The sequence below is a fragment of the Manis javanica genome, chromosome 14 (assembly GCF_040802235.1).
Source record: "Manis javanica isolate MJ-LG chromosome 14, MJ_LKY, whole genome shotgun sequence".
Taxonomy (NCBI): domain Eukaryota; kingdom Metazoa; phylum Chordata; class Mammalia; order Pholidota; family Manidae; genus Manis; species Manis javanica.
The window spans coordinates 49,908,432-49,929,752 of NC_133169.1; the positions used below are offsets into that span (position 1 = coordinate 49,908,432).

Below are 21,321 nucleotides of genomic sequence, written 5' to 3' on the forward strand. Positions count from 1 at the left end.
TATTTACAGAGAACCATCAACCATCATCCTAAAAAGCAGGGGCCTCTCGGAACTTACCCCTCCGGGCTTTCTTCTGACCTGCAGTTCTGAATCCTCTCCAGATGTCTGAAGGATCCTCCCTGTGCCGGTGATGTTCTGGTTCCCGGGATTCGGCACCACTTGTCGCGTGCCCTGTCCTCGCCGGCAAGAACAGCATGCAACAACAGCAGGATTCTTCTGCAGAAAGCTTTATTCTTCAGCTCTTTGTGAAACAAATGAGTTGGGCAGGACCCAGAGGGGAAGGAGAGGCTTGCTTATATAGTTCTCATGCTCTGACCTGGTTGGTGCGGCTCCATATGCCTTATTAGCATAACCATTTGGTGGGTCTCATTGGTCCTTATGCCAAGGCGCAATTAGCATGTAGTTTAGTGGTGTGGGATGATTTGTCATTAGGAAGTTCGGGGCCTTCCGGCTGCCCTGCATTGGGCGCTATTTTCTGAGCGCGGCTGCCAACACCTTTCCTTTAGGATCAGGAACAAGACAGGGATGCCCCCTCTCTACACTTTTATTCAACGTAGTACTGGAAGTCCTCGCCGTGGCAATCAGACAACACAGAGAAATAAAGATTGGTAAAGAAGAGGTTAAACTGTCCCTGTTTGCAGATGACATCATAGTGTACATAAAAAAACCCTAAAGAATCTACTCCAAAACTACTAGATCTAGTATCTGAATTCAGCAATGGTGCAGGATACAAAATTAATACACAGAAATCTGTTGCATTCCTACACACTAATGATGAACTAACAGAAAGAGAAATCATGAAAACAATTCCATTCACAATTGCATCAAAAAGAATAAAATACCTAGGAATAAACCGAATGAAGGAAGTGAAAGACCTGTACACTGAAAACCACAAGACACTCATGAGAGAAATTAAAGAAGATACCAATAAGTGGAAACTTATCCTGTGCTCATGGATAGGAAGAATTAATATTGTCAAAATGGCCATCCTGCCTAAAGCAATCTACAGATTCAATGCAATCCCTATCAAAACACCAACAGCATTCTTCAATGAACTAGAGAAAATAATTCTAAAATTTATACGGAACCACAAAAGACCCTAAATAGCCAAAACAATGCTGAGAAGAAAGAATAAAGCTGAGGGGATTATGCTCCCCAACTTTAAGCTCTGCTACAAAGCCACAGTAATCAAGACAACTTGGTACTGGCACAAGAACAGACCCATAGACCAATGGAACAGAATAGACAGCCCAGATATAGACCCAAGCATATATGGTCAATTAATATACGATAAAGGAGCCATGGACATACAATGGGGAAATGACAGCCTCTTCAACAACTGGTGTTGGCAAAACTGGACAGCTACATGCAAGAAAATGAAACTGGATTATTGTCTATCCCCATACACAAAAGTAAACTTAAAATGGATCAAAGACCTGAATGAAACCATAAAACTCTTAGAATATAACATAGGCAAAAATCTCCTGAATATAAACATGAGCAACATTTTTATGACTGCATCTCCTCGAGCAAGAGAAACAAAAGCAAAAATGAACACATGGGACTACATCAAACTTAAAAGCTTCTGTACAGCAAAGGACACCATCAATAGAACAAAAAGGCATCCTACAGTACGGGAGAATATATTTATAAACGACATATCCGACAAGGGGTTAACATCCAAAATATATAAAGAACTCACATGCCTCAACATCCAAAAAGCAAATAACCCAATTAAAAAATGGGTGGAGGATATGAACAGACAATTCTCCAAAGAAATTCAGATGGCCAACAGGCACATGAAAAGATGCTCCACTTCGCTAATTATCAGAGAAATGCAAATTAAAACCACAATGAGATATCACCTCACACCAAGTTAGGATGGTCAGTATCAAAAAGACTAAGAACAACAAATGCTGGCAAGGATGTAGAGAAAGATGAACCCTCCTACATTGCTGGTGGGAATGTAAGCTAGTTCAACATTGTGGAAAGCAATCGGAGTTTCCTCAAAAAACTAAAAATAGAAATACCATTTGACCTGGGAATTCCACTACTAGGAATTTACCCAAAGAATATAATTTCTCAGATTCAAAAAGACATATGCACCCCTATGTTTATTGCAGCACTATTTACAATAGCTAAGATATGGAAGCAACCTAATTGTCCATCAGTAGATGAATGGATAAAGAAGATATGGTACATATACACAGTGGAATACTACTCAGCCATAAGAAATAAACAAATTCTGCAATTTGCAACAACATGGATGGAGCTGGAGGATATTGTGCTCAGTGAAATAAGCCAGGCAGAGAAAGACAAGTACCAAATGATTTCCCTCGTTTGTGGAGTATAACAACGAATCAAAACTAAAGGAACAAAACAGCAACAGACTCACAGACTCCAAGAAGGGACCAGTGGTTACCAAAGGGGAGATGTGGGGGAGGGCAGGAGAAAGGGATTCAGGGGTATTATGACTGGCTCACATGGTGTGGGGGGGACCAAGAGGAAGACAGTGTAACACAGAGAAGGTAAATAGTGACTCTGTGGCATCTTACTACACTAATGGGCAGTGACTGCAGTGGGGTATGGGGGGAACACAATAACAGGGTGAATGTAGTAACCACATTGTTTTTTCATGTGAAACCTTCTTAGGAGTGTATATCAATCATACCTTAATAAAAAAAAAAGGAATGAAGTACTGATACATGCCCTGACATGGATGAACCTTGAACACATCATGGTAAGTGGGAGAAGCCAGACACAAAGGCACATACAGTATGATTTCATTTGTATGAAATGTCCAGAACAGGCAAATCTATAAGGACAGAAATAGATTAGCAGTGGCCAGAGGTGGAGGGGGATCAGGAATGGGTAGTGACTGCTAACAGGTAAAGGGGTTTCTTTTTGGAGGGTTGAAAACGTTCTGGAATTAGTAGTCATGGTTGCACAACTTTGTGAATATACTAATTATTCACTGAACTGTGCACTTGTAAAATGGTGAATTTTATGGAATATGAATTATATCTTAGGAAATTAAAAAAAATTAAGCAGACTTAGCACATCCTAAGAGCTCAATAAAGGTTTGTTCTTCTTTTATAAAGAATAGGTATCAAAAGGGTCAGCCCTACCAATATCACTTATGAACTCATTAGATGCGCAAATACTCTGAGGTGGGGCCCAACACTGTGTTTCCACACCCAGCAGATGATTCTGACGCCTGCTCAAGTTTGAGAACTAGTGGCACGAAGGAACAAAATAACCCTTTCCCTCCTCTCAGGGTGAACAAACACAGGGACTTAGAAATTCTTGAGGCTAGATTGCTCCCCAGAGAGCACAGTGACACATCATCAGTTATAGGCCTCTGCATCTTTAAAGTTGAGTCAGAGTCTCAAGCAACATTCCAGAAGATTTTTGAACCCTCTGGCTGTCAACCATAAAACAACCTAATTTATACCTGCATCTCCCATACTAGGTTCTTCAATGCCAGTGACAGAAGCAATTTGAAACCAGCTTAAGCCTCCCAGAATAATTGTAAAGTGCCCCCTTCCCTCTGCCCTCTGGCTGGATCCTGACCAGCCCAGGCCCTGCACCCCAGTTGGCCCTGAACATTGTGGGTTAAGGCCAGAATGTTTCTCTCAAAAGGATCAGTGTATGGACCATGAGGGGTGTGCCCCTACAAGCTGGTACCCACAGCTTGTGGGAGACCAGGGATCCACATCCCCAGTCGTGCCAGCGGCCTCCGTGCCTCCGCAGAGACCTCCGCTGGCCCCAGGGCCCGCTCTGGTTCCTCAAGACCACCCAGCCTCTGTTCCCGGCTGTCAGATGAGGCACTGCACTGATTTCTGGGGGGCCTGCCAGCCTCGGGGCTTCCCGACAACCTGTCCTCTGCTCCTGGCGGTTCCCCTAGTCTTCGGCCTGAGCGTCAGAATTCTGAGAATTACCACAACGGCCCAACCCTTCAGCGCGCTGTGCAATGGCAACGCACACGGGGGTGCGCGACACGATCATCCGAAGGTGTACTTCCAAGCGCGATTTCTTTACAACCACCCCTCACACCTCCAGAAAAACTACTCTGGACAAGTTTTCCCAAAACACCAGGGTCCCTGCTCCCCGCACAACCAGTTCCTCTGGTCTGTGGGCTGCGCCATTGGGGCCGGAGGCCCGTGTCCCCGGGGCCGGCCAGTCTCTCCCGTAGCCGCAGAGCAGGGTCCTCCTGCGCGCGGAAGGCTGCGGGGCGGGGCGCGCCGGCTGGCGGGGCGGGAGCCGGCGGGGGAGCGGCGCGCGCCCGGAGCCCCGAGTCGCCGTACTGCGTCCCGCGCCCGCCAGGGGGCGCCGCCCTCCCGGTCCCGCCCAGCCCCGCCCCGCCCGCTCGGCTCCGTCGCGGCGACGGCGGCCGCGCTTCCGCCTGGCGGGCCCGGCCCGGTGCGAGCGGCCCCACGATGTGGCTGAGCCCCGAGGAGGTGCTGGTGGCCAACGCGCTGTGGGTGACGGAGCGGGCCAACCCCTTCTTCGTGCTGCAGCGGCGCCGCGGCCACGGCAAGGGCGGCGGCCTCACGGGTGAGGGGCGCGCGGCGGCGGCCTGCGGGCGGGCTGGGAGGGCGCGGCGGTCGGCGGGGCCGGGGGCGCGAGGCCGGGGCGGGGCGGGGGAGGCGAGGACGGGGTCCTGGGACGCGAGGCCGGGGCAGGGCCCGGGGAGGGAGCAGGCATGCCGGGTGCGAGGTGAGGACGCGCGGGGACAAATGCGCCGGCGCTGGGCTGGTCGGAGACCGGTCAGCCCACGGCGGCCAGTGCAGGCTGGCAGCGGCCTCTGCCCAGACCGGGGGCTCCTGGGCTTCCCGGTGCCTGGCCGTGGCTGTGCTGCTTCCCGGACTGGCATTTCACAGCCGAAAGTCAGCGAGATCTCCTGCGCCTCTTCCTCAGCCTCAATTTCCCTAAGTGCATCCGAAGAGCCAAGTGACACAAGTTTTATTTTGCCTCCTTCATTTCCAGCTCACCAAAGAATTGCCCCTTTAGCAATCTCAGCCCCATCCCTTCTCTCCCCTCCCAGCATCTGGCAAACTGGCCAAGGTGCCTCTTTGCCCATCTGGGTGCCAACACTAAAATAGGAAGAGGCTGTACAGGCAGCTCCTGGAGTTGTGTGCCCTGTGGAGTCCAGTGAAGGTTCACTGAGCAGCGCCTCTGCAGGTGTCCACCGAGGGCCCTCATGCTGCAGGGCCTGTGCCCCACACTGCCAGAGCAGAGCTGGACGATGCCTGTGCTCTGGGGTGACCCGCGGTGGCCATGCAGGACTGCAGGCCCAACTGTTGCCACATCTTCCAATTTATCAAGTGAACTTCATGTGAAATGTCCTGATTTTAAATGTTAGCCACTAATAGAGTCCTGCCCTGGGCCACACCTCCTGATGTGGAAGAGGCTGTACCATTCCCAAGAAAGCTGTTCCCTTCATGCCTCGGGCTCCCTCCCCTCAGCCTTGAGAATCACAGGAGCCAGGGCTCTATTTGCCTCCTGGATTAGGGTGTTCTGGAAGTTAGACAGCAGCCGCCCTGGAGGGACTGACCAGTGGTCAGCCTCAGAAGCCTGCAAGCCTGGGTGGGAAACTGAGGCAGGGGTGCCCAGGACCTGTTGTTGGCCCAGCATACTGGAGTGTCAGGTTCAACCAGTGTGTTTCCAGCACTTGTTCAGCTCTGTTTCTGTACATCATCTCAGCAGGTGGTTAGGCCCTCTGTGCTCTGCCATCCTGCTCAGAGAAGCCCCTTTCCACTTCGCCCATCACTCATGTCCCCAAGATGGTGCCCTGCCTGTGCCATCACAGATTTCATGGCCTCCTGAATGCCAGCTCCCCAGGGGAGGATCAGTTAGTGATGTGGTTTGATTCAGGCTGCTTTTTAAGAACAGGTACCAACCTGGATTCTTCATGGAAGAGTCTTGACTGTGAGGACATAGTCTGCCAGTAAAAAGATTTCAGGTCTTACAACATGGATGTGCCAACAGCATAAGGATAGACATAGAATTTCCAAGACTGGACAACAAACCCCAAACTGGACAACAAACCCCAAGAGGAACCATGAAAAAAGCAAGTTGATTCCAAATGCTGCTGAAGCTGAATATGTCATGTTAACTGCAGTTAGAGAGACGTTGTAGAACATTTCAGCAAAACTAGTGATTACAGATTACAGGCTCCTGAGTTGAATTTTTGTAAGAGTACCTACTTTTGTAGTCAGTCATTTTATTTATTAAAGACTGGAGAGGGGAGAAAACTGTTAGAAATGGAATATAAAACAGTGTTAATGTCGAGTTGTAAAATCAGTAGAAGTTATTCTGCATCAGTGGGAAAATGGTAACAAAATATCAGATAGTGCCAACTTCATTAAAAGGTAAAAATAAATGTCAAATAGGCACAATGAACAGGTTTTAAGATAGCTTGATAATTCAGTTAATGAAGAGGAGTGAACCAGACACAGTGGCAAAAGGAAAACATTTCCTCGAATTTGTTGGGGAAATAGTGACTTTGACAGAGGGTGTACTTGATGAGAAGGAAGAGTTGAAATGCCTTAAAATGCTTCAGTTCAGAGATGAAAAAATTGGATCAGCGTCTTCTCAAACTGGACCCTTCTAAAGGTTTGCATGTCCTTTCAGTCATAACTTTGAGGCTACAAGGACTTCCTTAAACCTTCCATAATAAAAGTGTGTGACCGTGTGACAGAAGAAAGACTACATTATCTTCCTGTTATTGATGGAGAAAATCATGTTACAAAGTCATTGTCTTCTGAAAAAAGCCATCAGCGTACATGGCCAAAAATGTTTGGGAAAACACACCTTAAAAGAAATTTCTGGCAGTTAATAAAACACATTGTGTTATTTTTCTGGATTGTGTAATATCTGTGGTATTGTTTTTGTTTTTAATTTGTAACTCATATTTTCTCATTCCAAAGAAATACACGTTTTCAGATACGATTTTGTGTCTTTCTTAAGGAGGGCCTCCCACAATGGTTTACACTTCGGGCCCCATAAAACCTGCATCTGCCCCTGCCTATGAGCATTTCTGAGTCAGGAGGCTAAGCAGAAGCTTCCAGGAAGAAGTGGGTGGGGTTTTTGTAAGGATCAGTCACCCAGCTAAGGGCCTTTGTGGAAAACAAAGTCGTCTGATGGATGAGGGTGATGCCGGACGTGTCTGGGGCACTGGGGCAGAGCCACCATCCTGGCTGCCTCCTGGCAGGGGCAGCTGTCAGCCCGGCCCTCCCTCACCTCCGCCTCTCTCTGCCCTGCACCAGGTCTTCTTGTGGGCACCCTGGACGTGGTGCTGGACTCCAGCGCCCGTGTGGCTCCTTACCGAATCCTGCACCAGACTCAGGACTCACAGGTCTACTGGACAGTGGCGTGCGGTAGGTAGCCTGAATTGCGAGGCCTGCCCCTAGAGGTAGCCCAGGGTGGGAGGGGATGCAGGCTGCTGTCTGGGCTGGATGTGGCCTGTTGAGAATGCAGCCCTGCCCCTCATTCAGACAGCACAGCTTAGAATGGTGGCTCAGCTGTTCGGGTGCCCTATGGTGGTTGCTTTGGGGTCACTTGTGGACATTTCAGGGAATGTGCATGTGCAGAGCAGCGACAAATGTGAGTCGCCCAACACCAGGTTCCCAGCTGGGGAGGAACCAGGTGTCCTGCCTTTTGGTGTCAGCTTTCAAACTGTAAACAAGTGTCTAAGTGCCATACTTTCTGTGTTATTCTGTTGGTGTTATTTTGTGATTTATGTTATTCTGTTGGTGGGTTTTCTGCTTCACGTGGCCCCAAGGGTAATGTTGACGTGCTGAACAGCATTCCTGAACAGGAGATGCTGTGGCATGCCCCACAGAGCAGGTGCGTGTGTTAGAGGAGCTTCATGCAGCCCCAAGTCACAGCGCACTGGCCGTGGGGTCGGAGTTAGGGAGTTAACAGATGTCAAATAAGGTGCCTTTAATCAGAAACACATATAGAGCAAAGTTATGTATTGATTGGTGGATGCAACTGTGGTAACCAGAAGTTTGCAGACCTTAGCCCTGTCACTCCCCTTGGAGCAGTAGTGGTAAGTTCCACGTTCCAGGCGACTTTACAGAGTGTGACTACTGTGCACAACGAGAACTGGCTGGGGCTGTCCTAGGAGGCAGCATGGCCCACCCTCCTGGGCGTCTGGGAGGAAGTCCCCTTTCAGCGGGCACCAGCTTGGCAGAGGGCCCTCGGGTAAATGACAGTCACAGCCAGCACTCAGCACTTCCGCCTGCACTTGCCAGCAACTCCAGAAGGCAGAACTCTGGTTTTTCCTATATTGAAGAGGAAATTGTGACCCGGAAGGGCTAGATAATGTGCCCAAGGTCACACAGAACTGCAGTTCAGACTCAGAGCCCCTGCTCATATCCACTGCCCTGAATGCCTCTGTGTGCTAGAAGCCACAATGTCCCTGTGCCCCAGGACAACAGGCTTCCTTGGAGGCCTGCAGAGAGATGAGCTTGCTCACAGCAGAACCCAGTTGAGGGGTGAAGGTACAGGGTGGGCAGCACCCAGGTGGTCACCCTCCTCCTCCCAGGCGCCTGAATAGCGGTGTCCTATCCCCTTTGTGTGAATGAATAGAAAAGCCTTCGAAGGCTGGGGTGGCCCAGGGCCAAGCAGGGACATGATAGGACCCTGCACTCCTGGTTCCAGAACCTGAGTGGGGTGCAGTGGGGCTGGGTGGCCTGCAGGGAAGGGGCTTCCTGTGGGGTGGACTCAGGGAGGCTGATGTGTGCCTGGGCTGCAGGGAGATGTTTTACTCTGAAATGGGCCATCAAGTTCCGTCTCTGTGTCAGTGGCGTTCTTTCACAGGGAGCAGATGGGGAGGGGCACTGGCAGTGAGAGCAGCCCCTCCTGGGGAGCAGGAGGCAAGGCTGTGCTCTCTGGAGACCCCTTGGGGACAGTAGGGACTCCCTGGGAGCCCCCGCCCCAGGCCACACGTGCTGACCTGCTCCCATTCCTACTGGAACCCTGCTCTGGCGCAGTCTCCATGCACTCCTCCCCTTTAGCACCCCAAAACCAGACTTGGTCCTGCCAACCCCTGCCCGGTGAATCCTCCTCAGCCTGCCATTAAAGGACTTTCAAGGCCTGCCCACGCCATTTCTGTCCTCCCTTCAGCTCACAACTGGCCTTCAGCCAGACCGGCCCCTTGTAGGGCCTGAAGTTCCCAACTACGCCACATAACCTCCTGTGGGAAACCATCCCAGGTCCCCACCTTTCCTTCTTGCTCTTCTGGACTTGCCACGTCTCCACAAGCACTATTCCACTGAAGGCTCACTGCCTCTCCTGCCAGACTGGCAGCTCTCTGCAGGCAAGGGGAGGCTGTACAGCCAGCCAGGCAGCCCGGTTAGGACTGTGGTTTGATTACTTTCCAGCTGTGTGATGTTGGGCAGCTTACTAACCTCTCTGAGCCTCAGTTTAATCCTACAAAATGAAAATCATTTCATCATGGTACCTGTTTCCAAAGTAGTCTAAGAATTAAATATTAAGATATTCCCTAAAAAGTTCTGAAAAAAGAAGTAGCTCTTAATTTAATTAGCTATTCTATTCCTTTTATTCCAGTACCTAGCATAGAGGTAGCATAGTTTAAGTGCTTACTTAATACAAAATGATGATTGTATTATTTTAATGTACATATGTAAATATTTGCAGTTAAAGTGTGGACAGCCACCCAGTCTGTGTGGACGAGATTCCTTCTGTTTTAGATTGCCAAGAGCATGTGTGTAGAAGGGGATAATTAAGTGGTGTTGCATCCCATGCAAATATAACTTCCAAATTCAAATGTGGGTTCTTGGCAGAAGAGAGAGAAAGAAATCCCTTCCCTGCTAACTAGCCGTTGGTCTCCATGCACCAGGGAAAGGAGGCCATAATAGAATTGCAAAAAATGAAAGAAAGATAAAAAAGGTAGTGTGTGGATGATTGGAAGGAACTTTCAGGGGTAGTCTGATGGTGTGGCTTGCTGTAAGTTACGATCTGCGTTTCCTCATTTTCACATGGGCTCTTGGGACAGGCCTTTCCTCAGAACTGCTTGTTAGGGTGTTGAGCTTGAGTCAGTGTAGACAAACAAGTTGTCCTTAACAAGACTGGCTGGACTCTGACATGCGACAAAGGAACAAGCAAGTGGCTGGGCCAGAGGGGTGACAGGGGCCAACTGGACCTGGCCAGGGCAGGGGCAGGGCAGAGTCTTCAGCTGGCAGAGTGTGGCCAGGTCAGGAAGAATGGGGTGACCCAGCAAAAACGCCTGTGGTCCCCAGCCATGTGGGACTCATGTGTGCTGAGGCTCCTCCTCTCCATGTGTGCAGGCCTTCCCATGGGTCATGGCACCAACGGGGCTTTCTGGGCACTCACAGTCCACTACTGTCCCCCCAGATGAGCTGAGGAGGCTGCAGGGCCCTCACTCCTCCTACTTTTGTGTTCATTCTTTCAGGAAATAGCTCTTGAGTGTAGACCTCATGGCCAGCACATGCAAAACCCCAAAATGTGGGTGCCAGAGGGGCAGGGGAGGCCTCTCATAGACTTCTCTCATCCCTTTGCTTCTCTTCCTGGAGCCCCTTTCCCAGGTCCTTGATGGAGGGGGAGAAAACAGCCACCCTGCCTTCTGTAGAGGCATTGGACTGCCTCCTCTAAGTTTTTGCAAAATAGTGGTTATGGAAATTCCACTGAGCCTGCAGTGTCCTCCAGGGCCCCTCCCTGAGGAGCACGGGGACCACATGCTGGGCAGGCAGACCCAGGGGCCAGCCAGAAGCTGAAGGGTCAGAGGGCCCTGGCGTGCTGCAGGAAACCCCAGCTGTCGTCCGAGCCGCCTGTGTTCTCAGGAGAGCTGCAGCCACCTACACCCAAGCCGCCTGGGTCTGGTTTGTACCAGTATATCAAAGACCACATCAGTCCCTTTATAAGTATGTCAACTGGCAGAAGCATAGACTGTTTCTGGGAGGAGATACAGGACCCTAGTGTCGCTCTTATTTTTGGTATTGGGGAAATGGAGCCTGTTTTCCACATGACTGCGATTTTGCCTGAAATTTTTAATTTTTGTTTTACCAGGACCATTTATGACTTTTGTTATATACATATATGTTTAGGGAGGAAAAAAGTAAGCAGGTTGAAGATTTGTAGTTACCCGAATAAAGTAAATTTGGCCGCCTATTTTCATCTTTTTGATGTTTAAGGCATTTATGTTGAAGGCCTAGTGGTTTTATGATTTTCCTTTTCTCTGCTCCACCAAACCTCCCCTAGGTTCTTCCCGCAAAGAGATCACGAAACACTGGGAGTGGCTAGAAAACAACTTACTCCAGACACTGTCCATCTTTGACAGTGAGGAAGATATCACCACCTTTGTCAAGGGCAAGATACACGTAAGGTTCCCTTTCCGCTCCCGGTACTCACCCCCTTCTCCAGGCTGGCAGTGTTCACCTATGCCATCTCATTTCATCTCCAAACAACACAGCATAGACCTTATCTCGGCTTTACAGAGGTGGAAACAAAGTGTCCACTCCTGTTCTCTTGGTCTTGAAAGGGGCAGCTGAACCCATTGCCCGTGCAGGGCCCACCTTCCCCCAGCCGGCTACCGGCGTGTGAGTAAGCCTAGCTGGGAGTTTCTGTTCCTGGCACAGGGCCTTGGAGCAAATAAACAGAGAAGCACCTACTCTGGTCGCCAGTTCCTTGGCTAACAGAAAGAATCTGGGAATGATTGGACAGGTTGAAGGATGTTCCTCGTATAAACTAGCATTACTTAACAATGCACAGGCCCTTGGACCAAGCAGTTCCATTCCTCGGAACTTGGCCTTCATAGGTGCTGAGTGGTGTATGTATCAGGACATTGCCTGCAACCATGTCAGCAAGGAGCCTGGAAGCATGCCTCCCAGTCATGGCCAGGGGTAAGCAGCTGCCCTCCCCTCACAGGAGAGTGATACACTTGCTTGCATAGCACATAGCAGTTCTTCCTGTTGGGGGCTCTGCTGCTCATGGTATGTTCAGGGACTTATTAAGTCATCTGTGGTAGACTGAGTGGAATACTTTATAGCCATCAAAATAATGATTATGAAAATTGTAGCAATTTGTGAGTGATATTACAGTGACATTTAGGTTGTTTCCTCTTGGGATAATTAATACCTAAATGAGTGTTTATCTGAGTGCAAGTCACCTGCCCATTTCTTATCACTAGATTATTGCCATCAGGTTCCTCAGAGGGCTCTTACTGGGGTGCAAGAGGGAACCTGTGTTGCTTTTCTAGCTCCCGGAAACCAGGCAAAGAGAGCAGAGGCAAGTCTCCATCCTCCTAATGAGCAGGCTGGGCAGTAATGATGGCAGCATTATCTGTGCTTCCTGTTTGTCAGGCCCAATCCACTCATCAGCAACACAGGACAGAAAGTTGTCAGTGATGTATGGGTCAAAGAAGAAGTAGAAATGAGGAAGTGTTTAGAATTGAAAAGAATCGAGTACTGCTGGAGATCAGAATTTGTGGGATGCAGCCAAAGCAGAACATAGAAGAAAATGTAAAGCCTTAAGTCTTATATTTTAAAACCGAAGAAGAACAGGTAGAAATTAATGAGCCAGTGTCCAATTCAGTGAGTTGGAAGAACTACAGAGAAAGCACAAAATTAGAAAGAAGGAAACAGCAAAGGGCAGAAGTCAAGTCCACAGAAAACAAAGGAGCCATGCAGAAGAACAGCAGAGCCACAAACAGATCTGAAGCATGAACAAACCTGTGGCAAACTGCTCCAGGACAAGGCCACAGATGAGCAAGCTGGGATGAAACACAAGAAGCATCTATAGAAAAGCAGAGTTGTTTTTAAAAAAGGAAAAGGGAAGAAAGAAATAGAGAATGCCAAAAGCAGCTTCAAGCCAATAAATGTAAGAATTTCGTCAAGGTGGACACTATTAAAATAATACTTATTCATTTCCAGTTGCCACTGCAATGAATTACCATAAACTTAGTGGCTTAAAATGCAAGTTCATTATTGGACTGTCCCGGAAGCCCCAAGTCTAATATGGATCCCATGGGCTAAAATCAAGGTGCTGGCAGGGCTGCACTCCTCGTGGAGACTGAGGGGAGAGTCCGTGTCCCTGCCTTTTTGAGCCTCTAGGGCCACTTGTGTTCCTTGTGTCCTGGCCCCTTGCTTCATCTTTAATGCCAATAGCATGGCATCTTCCAAGCAATCAGTCTCTGCCATTTCTGTCCCCACTTCCTGGTGACCCTCCCTAGAAGGGCCCCAGTGGCTATATTGAGCTCACCCGAATAAGCCGGGATCACCTCCCTATGTCAGGATCCTTTCTTAATCGCGTCTGCAAAGTCCCCCTTGTATATGAGGTGACATGTTCCCAGGTTCTGGGGATTGGGGTGTGCACATCTTTGGGGACTGTTACTTGGCTTGCCACATAACAGCTTAAACCAAAACTCAGGCAAAAGCAGGAAACCTAGATATGCCAAAAACTATTTTAAAAATTGAATCAATCATTTTAAATCTGTGCAGTGATTTTTACAGTCCTGTTCTATGAGCCAACACACAAAATCCCAACCCTGTGAGCCAGGCCAGCCCATTCCTGTTGGTGGGGACTGTTCTTCCTGCATAGAGGCCAGTGGAGAATACAGAGCAGGCTATGTCAGACCCTCTGCTCCCTGCCCAGGGGTCTCCTAGGAGCAACTGCAGGGAGCGGGGGGGTGGGGGCTACAAGGGGCAGGGTGCTGGAGGTCACTCACAGGCTTTCCAGGGCCTGTCTGCTGGTGGGCCTGCCTCCCAGCATCCCAGTGGGTGGAAGTGATGGCAGCAGAAGCAAAGGTGGGGCTGGGTAATAAGGAGGCTTTGCCAGAGGCTTTTTCTGGGTGAAGAACTGGTCCCTGCGTGAGCATTATGGGAAAGCACCAGAGGCAGCTTGAGAGGAGGAGACACTGACATCAAAGTTACAGTGGTGCCGGCAATGCTGAGACGGTGTCTGCGCACATCCCATCTCCGGGTGCTCGCCTGCGCTCCTGGCTGCCCTTCCTGCCCATAAATTGAGGGGTGCGAGGCCCCCAAGAAGCCTGGCAGAAGCAGCAGGCCAAGGCCCAGGCCCTGGCCTTGAATCTCCTTTGTTCTTCAAATAGTCATCCTTCTGGAAAACCTGCATGTGGGTTTTGAGCCGAGTGTGCTAAGAACCTCTTTTATCCCAAGAGGTTTGAGACTGGCCCTGTGGCCCCAGGTGGTATCTGTGGGCACCCTGAGCCCAGTGAGATGCTGGCAAGATGCAGCATCGATGTGCCCTGAGCTGGGGGCCCTGTGGGCAGGGTCAAGAGTCAGGAGCCCCAACTCCTATGTGGGGGAAGGGTGGATCAAATACAGAACATGATCCAAGATTTTGAAAAGCACTTCGCAGAGCAGTGCCACAGCGAGATGCCATTAGGGTAAGGAAAGAAGAGCTCATGTTTGCTCAGAGGCCATCAGTGCCTGTGTGTCTGGGAAGAACCCAGCAAGGTGGCTGCAGGAGGAAAGGAGACTCCCTCATCACTGAAACGCACACTTTAGTCCTGTGTGCAACTTTTACCATGTCTATGTATTATATTTTTCAGAAATTTTACATAAAAATAAATAAAATGTTTATTAAAAAGTCACTGTTCCGAGCCAGCGATGGTAAGCGCTCATGGATTTGCCCAGCATCTGTCCAGCCATGCGCCGCAAGTGCACCCTCTGGAGCAACTTACTGGCTGCCTGTGTGTGGCCCTTGGGCCAGCATCCTAGAGGCCTGGGTCCCACTGCCTGGGTTCCCCGGGGCCGTGGGGGCCCGTGGGCCTGCCAGGAACCAGCCCCATGTCCTCCTCCAGGGCATCATCGCAGAAGAGAACAAGAACCTGCAGCCCCAGGGAGATGAGGACCCTGGGAAATTCAAGGAGGCCGAGGTGAAGATGCGCAAGCAGTTCGGGATGCCCGAGGGGGAGAAGCTGGTCAACTACTACTCCTGCAGCTACTGGAAGGGCCGCATGCCCCGGCAGGGCTGGCTCTACCTGACCGTCAACCACCTGTGCTTCTACTCCTTCCTGCTGGGGAAGGAGGGTGAGTGGGCTGGCCCCAGCCCCCTGGGCCCTCATCCCAGACCCAGTGCACCTCAGCAGCTCACAGTAGGAAGCCCAAAGGTGAGCCTGGCACACACCTGGCTCCCAGGGGCTCCTGTCATAGCCACATCCTCTGGCCTGGTTCACATGACTCTGCACGGGGCCTTCCGTCCCTCTTAAGTCAAGTATTCAAGGATACATGCCATGCCATCCCTGAGTGGCTGCAGGTTCCGCCCTGAAGGACAGCCTGGCCTCAGGATACAAGGCTGACTCCCGGCCCAGCCAGCGCCTCTCTGCCATGTCACCCCTAGAAAGCCCCAGGCTGGGGCCATTTGCAGAATTGCCTTTCCTGAGCCCTGCAAGGCCTTCTCCTGCCACAAACACCTGCTACATCCTTCCCTGCCCTACTCCAGCCCTCGCACCTTGGCATCAGGCAGGGCCAGGCTCCTCTCTGTGCTGATGGCCCCTCATCAGTGCATTCTCTATAGGAGGGCTTTGCAGGGTGGGGGTCTCAGCTAAGTCACCTCCCCACGTTCATTCACATCACCCTTTAGCCATCTGTGGGACAGATTTTCACCCAGGATGTTCCCCAGGACCCGGTGCTGAGTTGGCCTGGGATGCAGCGGAGACCCCAACAGCCTGGTCCTTCCTTGTGGAACTTAAGTCCCAGCACTGCCAGGCTCAGGCACAGAGGCACATGGTCAGGGTCACCCTTGGGGAGCAGGTGGGAGTCAGCCCTGCCCTGTAGCCCATTTGACCCATGGGTGTGTCTGTCCCATGGGTGTCCAGTGAGCCTGGTGGTGCGATGGGTGGACATCACGCGGCTGGAGAAGAATGCCACCCTGCTCTTCCCTGAGAGCATCCGTGTGGACACCCGGGACCAGGAGCTCTTCTTCTCCATGTTCCTCAACATCAGCGAGACCTTCAAGCTCATGGAGCAGCTGGCGAACCTGGCCATGCGGCAGCTGCTGGACAGTGAAGGCTTCCTGGAGGACAAGGCGCTGTCCCGGCCCACCCGGCCGCACAGGAACATCTCGGCCTTGAAGCGGTGCGTTGTCCCCCTCCCCACCCCTGCCCACCCCTTGTCGGAAGGGTCCTGCCCCCGGGGCCCATCCCAGGTTCCCAGTGGGATGAGGGCCCATAAAGGGCTGGCTGCAGGTCCTCGGGGCGGGCACTGGGAGACCCAGGAGGTGTGCTTCTAAAGTGCCCACCACGACCATGCAGGGAGTTCTTCCCACGCTTTTTCTCAAAGCCCTCCGTGACTGACAGCTATTCCCTGGACCCTTTGGCCCCCTTGTAGCCATGGGGCCTAGGTCTGGGGCTGAAGTGCAGCCAGGGAGACAGACCCTGGGAGCCAGCCTCCCTGTCATGTGGAGTAGTAGACACAGAAACAAATAACTGTGCCCCACTCTGCACCCCACCCTTCTCACTCTTCTCGGTTATGGCTCCATGGGGCATCTGCAAGGCTGGCAGGAGCTCAGACGTTCCCAGATTCATGCCCATGTGCTCAGAGACCTTGTGCCAGCCTGGCCATTTCCTAGTTATACCCAGAGACCACAGCCTAGGCCGACAGTGTGCCTTCGGAATCAGAAGGCCATCCAAGGATGTCACTCTCCTAGTGCAAGTGACAGGGTTGCTTTTGGAACCTTCCAGAAAGAAAAGCAGGGCCAGGACTTGACACTGACCGTCATGGTGTGCCCACCAGGCACGCTCAGGCTGCAGGCAGCCACCAGGGCTGGGAGGGAGGGGAGAGAGAGGTGTTTATGAGGGAATTGCCAGCAGAGGCGAGGAGCTGGGTGCCAGAGGTTGCCTCATGCAGCCTGCAGACAGGCAAGCATGTGTTTCAGTTCAGTGAGGGCACCACGCGGTTTAGTCTTAGTGCCACACCTGGCTGTCAGAAGGCTGGCATCTGGGTGTCTAGGTAGGGCTGGGTCTTCCAGTGGGAAGCGAGCCTGGCGGGTGCAGGGACCTGGGGCGCTGGGTGCCAGGCGCTGGGCTCTGCCTCCCCAGTGCCGAGCAAGCAGCGGATCACCCCTGCCAGCCCCTGGTGCCCTCCCCAGACACCAGGTCTCCAGGGCATGCTGTTTTTTGACTGCTCCTCTGCTGGTCAGACAGATGTGTCACATCGTACTTGGCCATTGAACGTGCGTGTTTTACTGACTAAGATGCTGGGGACTTGCTCACAGGAGGACCCCAAAGAGCCCAAATCCAGTATGGAAACCAAGGCCCTGAGGCTCCCTCTTGCTGTCCTGGCCCCAACTCTTGTCTCCCTTCCTTCCACCCCACCTTGGTTTCCCCAGAGACTTGGATGCCCGAGCCAAGAATGAGTGGTACCGGGCCACGTTCCGGCTGCCCCAAGATGAGCGCCTGGACGGCCACACGGGCTGTACCCTGTGGACCCCTTTCAGCAAGCTGCATATTCCTGGCCAGATGTTCATCTCCGGCAACTACATCTGCTTCGCCAGCAAGGAGAGGGATGCCTGCCACCTCATCATACCCCTGCGAGAGGTGAGCCCCAGGCCCCACATCAGCCTGCCACACCTACAAGCATGCACATGTGTGTGTATGCATAAACGTACACACCACACATATGTACACTTAACCTTTACACACATGTATGCACGCTCTTAGGCATATATTCACAAACACATGTACACTTAACACATGCACACACCACACTGCTGCTCACTGCCCCCAGCTTCTCCAGCCTTGTCCACAGTCCAGCCCCATCAGAGTGGCCGTTGGGCCTCTGCCCTGACCTCTGCCCCAGTTCCTCACCTGGCTGCACCAGGGCTCAGCTCACTTGCTTCCTCCCCACAGGTGCCTTCCGTGCAAAGCAGCCCAGTGGCTTCTAGCTCACCCTCTTGCCCCACCTCATCCCTGCTGACCATGCTTCACCTGCATGTCCTTTGTCCCCACCCCAGGCTGCAGGCTCTGCCAGGGCACCCCTTAAAAGCCCACCCTGCCTCCTCCATGCCTGTACTTCTCTGTCCACACACCTTGGGGTCAGGTCTGGGCCCAGGATGCCCTGCCCTGTCAGCATGTGTTCTGGGAGCCAGCGCCTAGGACGCCATGCCATAACTGGTCATTTCTGGGAAGGCAGAAGGGCCAGCAGCCAAGCTCAGCACGTGACATTCTGCCTCATCATCCTCAGGACAGCCCCACAAAGCCAATGTGCTCAGCCCTGTCATCAACAGCTGAAAAACAAGGCCTAGACATGCTCATAACTTGCTCCAGGTCACCAGCAGTGAGTGGCAGTGTCAGCATATGAACCCAGTGGGACCCAGAGAGCCACTTGTCCACTCACAGCACCCTGGGCAGGAGGGGGCAGTGAGGCCACTCTGCACTCTCATGCACAAAACTATCCGTACGTGTCTCAAGGTGCAGACACTGTGTTTGCCTTCTCAGGTGACCATTGTTGAAAAAGCTGACAGCTCCAGTGTCCTGCCCAGCCCTGTGTCCGTTAGCACCAAGAGCAAAATGACGTTCCTGTTTGCTAACCTGAAGGACCGAGATTTCCTGGTTCAGAGGATTTCTGACTTCCTCCAGAAAACACCATCCAAGCAGCCGAGTGTCAGTGGAGTGGGGAGGAAAGCCAGCACCATGGGCCCAGCCCCAGAGGTGAGAGAGCCCTGTGGGGGCAGTGGGTAGGGGTCAGGGCCAGGAGAAGAGCCCTGGCAGCCATGAGCCTCTGCTGATTGGAGCCTGACCTTGTGGTGCCTGCCATGGGCCTCAGGTGGGGAGGGTCCCTGCTGCATGCAGGTTGGACAGCCTGGTCCAGCCCCTGACTCAGGTGTCCTGGCCACACACAGTCCCCTGTGTGTCCCTACCATGCCCCCAGCCCTCCTGAGCATCACCCAGCTGCCTCAAAACCCTTCCATGTGAGACCAGCCAGCATCACCACTGCCCATAGGAACTTGTGCTGTACTGACAGCCACACTGCCCCCTGGGGTTTATTCATCTGACGCTCTTCCTGCTGGCCCTTCAGTCCAAAACACCCACAGGGAAAGACTCCCTTTCTAAGACTGTGCAGTCTCATTATAGCCAGAAAGTTAACAATAATTCCTTAAATCACATACTTGCATTCATGTTTCCCCAAATGCATATGTATGTCTTACAGTTTGATCTTTGGAATTGAGGTACACATAGTTCATACACATATCACACAGTTGGTTGATAGGTCTCTTCAGTTCCTTTTTATCTAGAGGCTCCTATTCCATCTCTCTCTGTCTCTCTCTCTTCTTGCAGTATTTTGTGAAAGGGATTGGGTCCTCTGTGCTGTAGAATTTCTCACAATCTGCCTTTTGCTGACAGAGGCATTTGACACTGTCCTTTGTCCCATTTTCCTGTAAATTAGTGCACAAGTAGTGAGATCCAGGTCAGATTCAGGTTCAGTTTGTGCTTTGGCTACAGGTGTACTTGTCGGCACAGTTAGGTGCTGTTATTGGTCACTGATGAACATCAGCAAGTCATCAGGGTGTCAGGACAGTGGCATTCTACATCTGCCGTTCGTTCTGCTTATAGCAGGGATGTTAGAGAAGCATGGTAACCCCACGGCACGGCTCACACAGGGAAGGCAGAATAAATCTTGTATTCCTTCCCTTCACTCACCAGTTGTTAAAATGATGAGTTGGTTTTTTAGCGCCCTCTGAATGTGATGAATTCATTTGTGGTTTTTTTAGAATAATTATAAACATACAGATTTAAGCCACTTGGCCTGTTTTAGTCCATGACACTTGCTGTTGTCAGTCTGTGGCCAGAGTGGGCTTGTGCAGGTTGGCGCCCAGGTCATCCTGACACAGCCCGGCTGTGTTTGGTTACTTCCTGATATGACAAGATGAGTGTGTTATTGGTCAATCTGAACTTGTGAAAACCTTCAGGATTAGAAGGGTCCATATAAAAATCCCCACATCCAGCTTCTCTGGAAAAAATGGCAGCCCTAGCATTACAGGGTCCACATTCCCAGCTGGTGGCCTTGCAGCTGAGTGGTGGCATGCACCAACAGCTCCCCACAGCGCCCCCAGTCAGGTCACTTTTCCACCCCAGGGACCAATGCTCAGGAACTTAATGAACAGGTGAGGAGCAATGGAAGGGGTGGACAGAATCGCTGGAAAGGACGATGAGCAGGAATGTCAAGCTGCCTTCATACAGCCAACACCACAAATGACAGGGCCTGACAGGACCCCAGCCCCTTCTGAGCACTGACATTCGTGCATCCAGCAGTCTTTTTCGTATTCCTTTTAGGTCTTGGGGGCTATTCTAGGCTCTGGGAATAGAGCCGTGAACACATTAAGCAATATCATGCACCACACACCAGGCACGCAGGCCAGTGAGGGGAAAACAGGACCTCAGGGAGCCTTGCAGGCAGTGACCAGCCCAACAAGGGTCTGGGAGCCCCTCCTTTCAGGGGCCCTTGAGTGGGTGGGTAGCCTGAGGGAGAGAGGACAGGAGAGAGAGTTCCTTCCCTCACCCAGGGTCATCAAGGGCACCCAAAGGAGGCATTTTCTCAGTTAGGGCTCTGCTGGTTTGGAAAGGGCAGCCAGGCTGTCAGATCAGGACTGTGCCAGGTGATGGGACCCCGATAGTGCCGGCCTCTGCTCTCCCCTCCTTGGGTGGCTGTTTGGGTCCACAGAGGGCCTGGTGCTCTTGCCTGACAGTCCCAACATGAGCCAGTCCCTGGAGCCAGGGGCTACACGCTCCAACGTGGGATCCAAGGACGGGCAGGGCAGACACCAGTGGCAGCTGTCCATACAGGGGTCAGCAGGGCCTGCAGCCCAGAGGCTGGAACAGGGATGGTGCCCCCGGGAGCAGCCAGTGCTGTCAGGCAGGCCCTGCAGGGGGAGCATGCACCACATGCAGACAGCCTGAGAGGATGGGCCCCAGGACCAGTCCTGGAGGGGCGGTCAGCGTGGGTGGGTTTGGCGAAAGGAGGACAGTGTGTCTGGCCCACAGAGAGGAGGCAGGGCTGGGTGCAGCCTGCTTCTCACCCTAGCACCACGCCCACAGCCTGCCACAGGTCCTAAGGCAGTTCACTCAGGTGCTCGCCCTCCATGTTGTGTTTTCCAGTCTTCCTCTGCTCTTCAGGAGGTGTCAGAGCGGCCCGCCAGCCCGACATCACCCCTCAGCGACTGCCAGAGCTCCCACGTGCAGGAGGCACCCACGACTTCCCAGGGCCTGCTTAAACTCTTCCAGAGAAATGTGCCCATGGAGGACCTGGGAGCCAAGGGGGTGAGCCAGAGTGTGGGGCCCTGCCACCATGCAGGGCCTGGGCTGGGGGATGC

At 52.1% G+C, this 21,321-nt stretch overlaps 1 protein-coding gene across 5 annotated transcripts in view; it reads left to right on the plus strand.

The window, feature by feature from the left end:
• Nucleotides 1–4,358: 4,358 nt before the first annotated feature.
• Nucleotides 4,359–21,321, plus strand: part of TBC1D9B (TBC1 domain family member 9B) — a 31,708-nt gene continuing 14,745 nt past the window's right edge. For all 5 annotated transcript variants that reach the window (XM_037002001.2, XM_037002005.2, XM_037002002.2 and 2 more), the window contains exons 1-8: nt 4,359–4,557; nt 7,272–7,382; nt 11,251–11,369; nt 14,813–15,041; nt 15,830–16,088; nt 17,341–17,548; nt 18,449–18,661; nt 21,107–21,268. In XM_037002001.2, the coding sequence (XP_036857896.2) occupies nt 4,440–4,557; nt 7,272–7,382; nt 11,251–11,369; nt 14,813–15,041; nt 15,830–16,088; nt 17,341–17,548; nt 18,449–18,661; nt 21,107–21,268 (1,419 nt within the window). In that variant the 5' untranslated portion in view covers nt 4,359–4,439. The remainder of the gene's footprint in view (nt 4,558–7,271; nt 7,383–11,250; nt 11,370–14,812; nt 15,042–15,829; nt 16,089–17,340; nt 17,549–18,448; nt 18,662–21,106; nt 21,269–21,321) is intronic.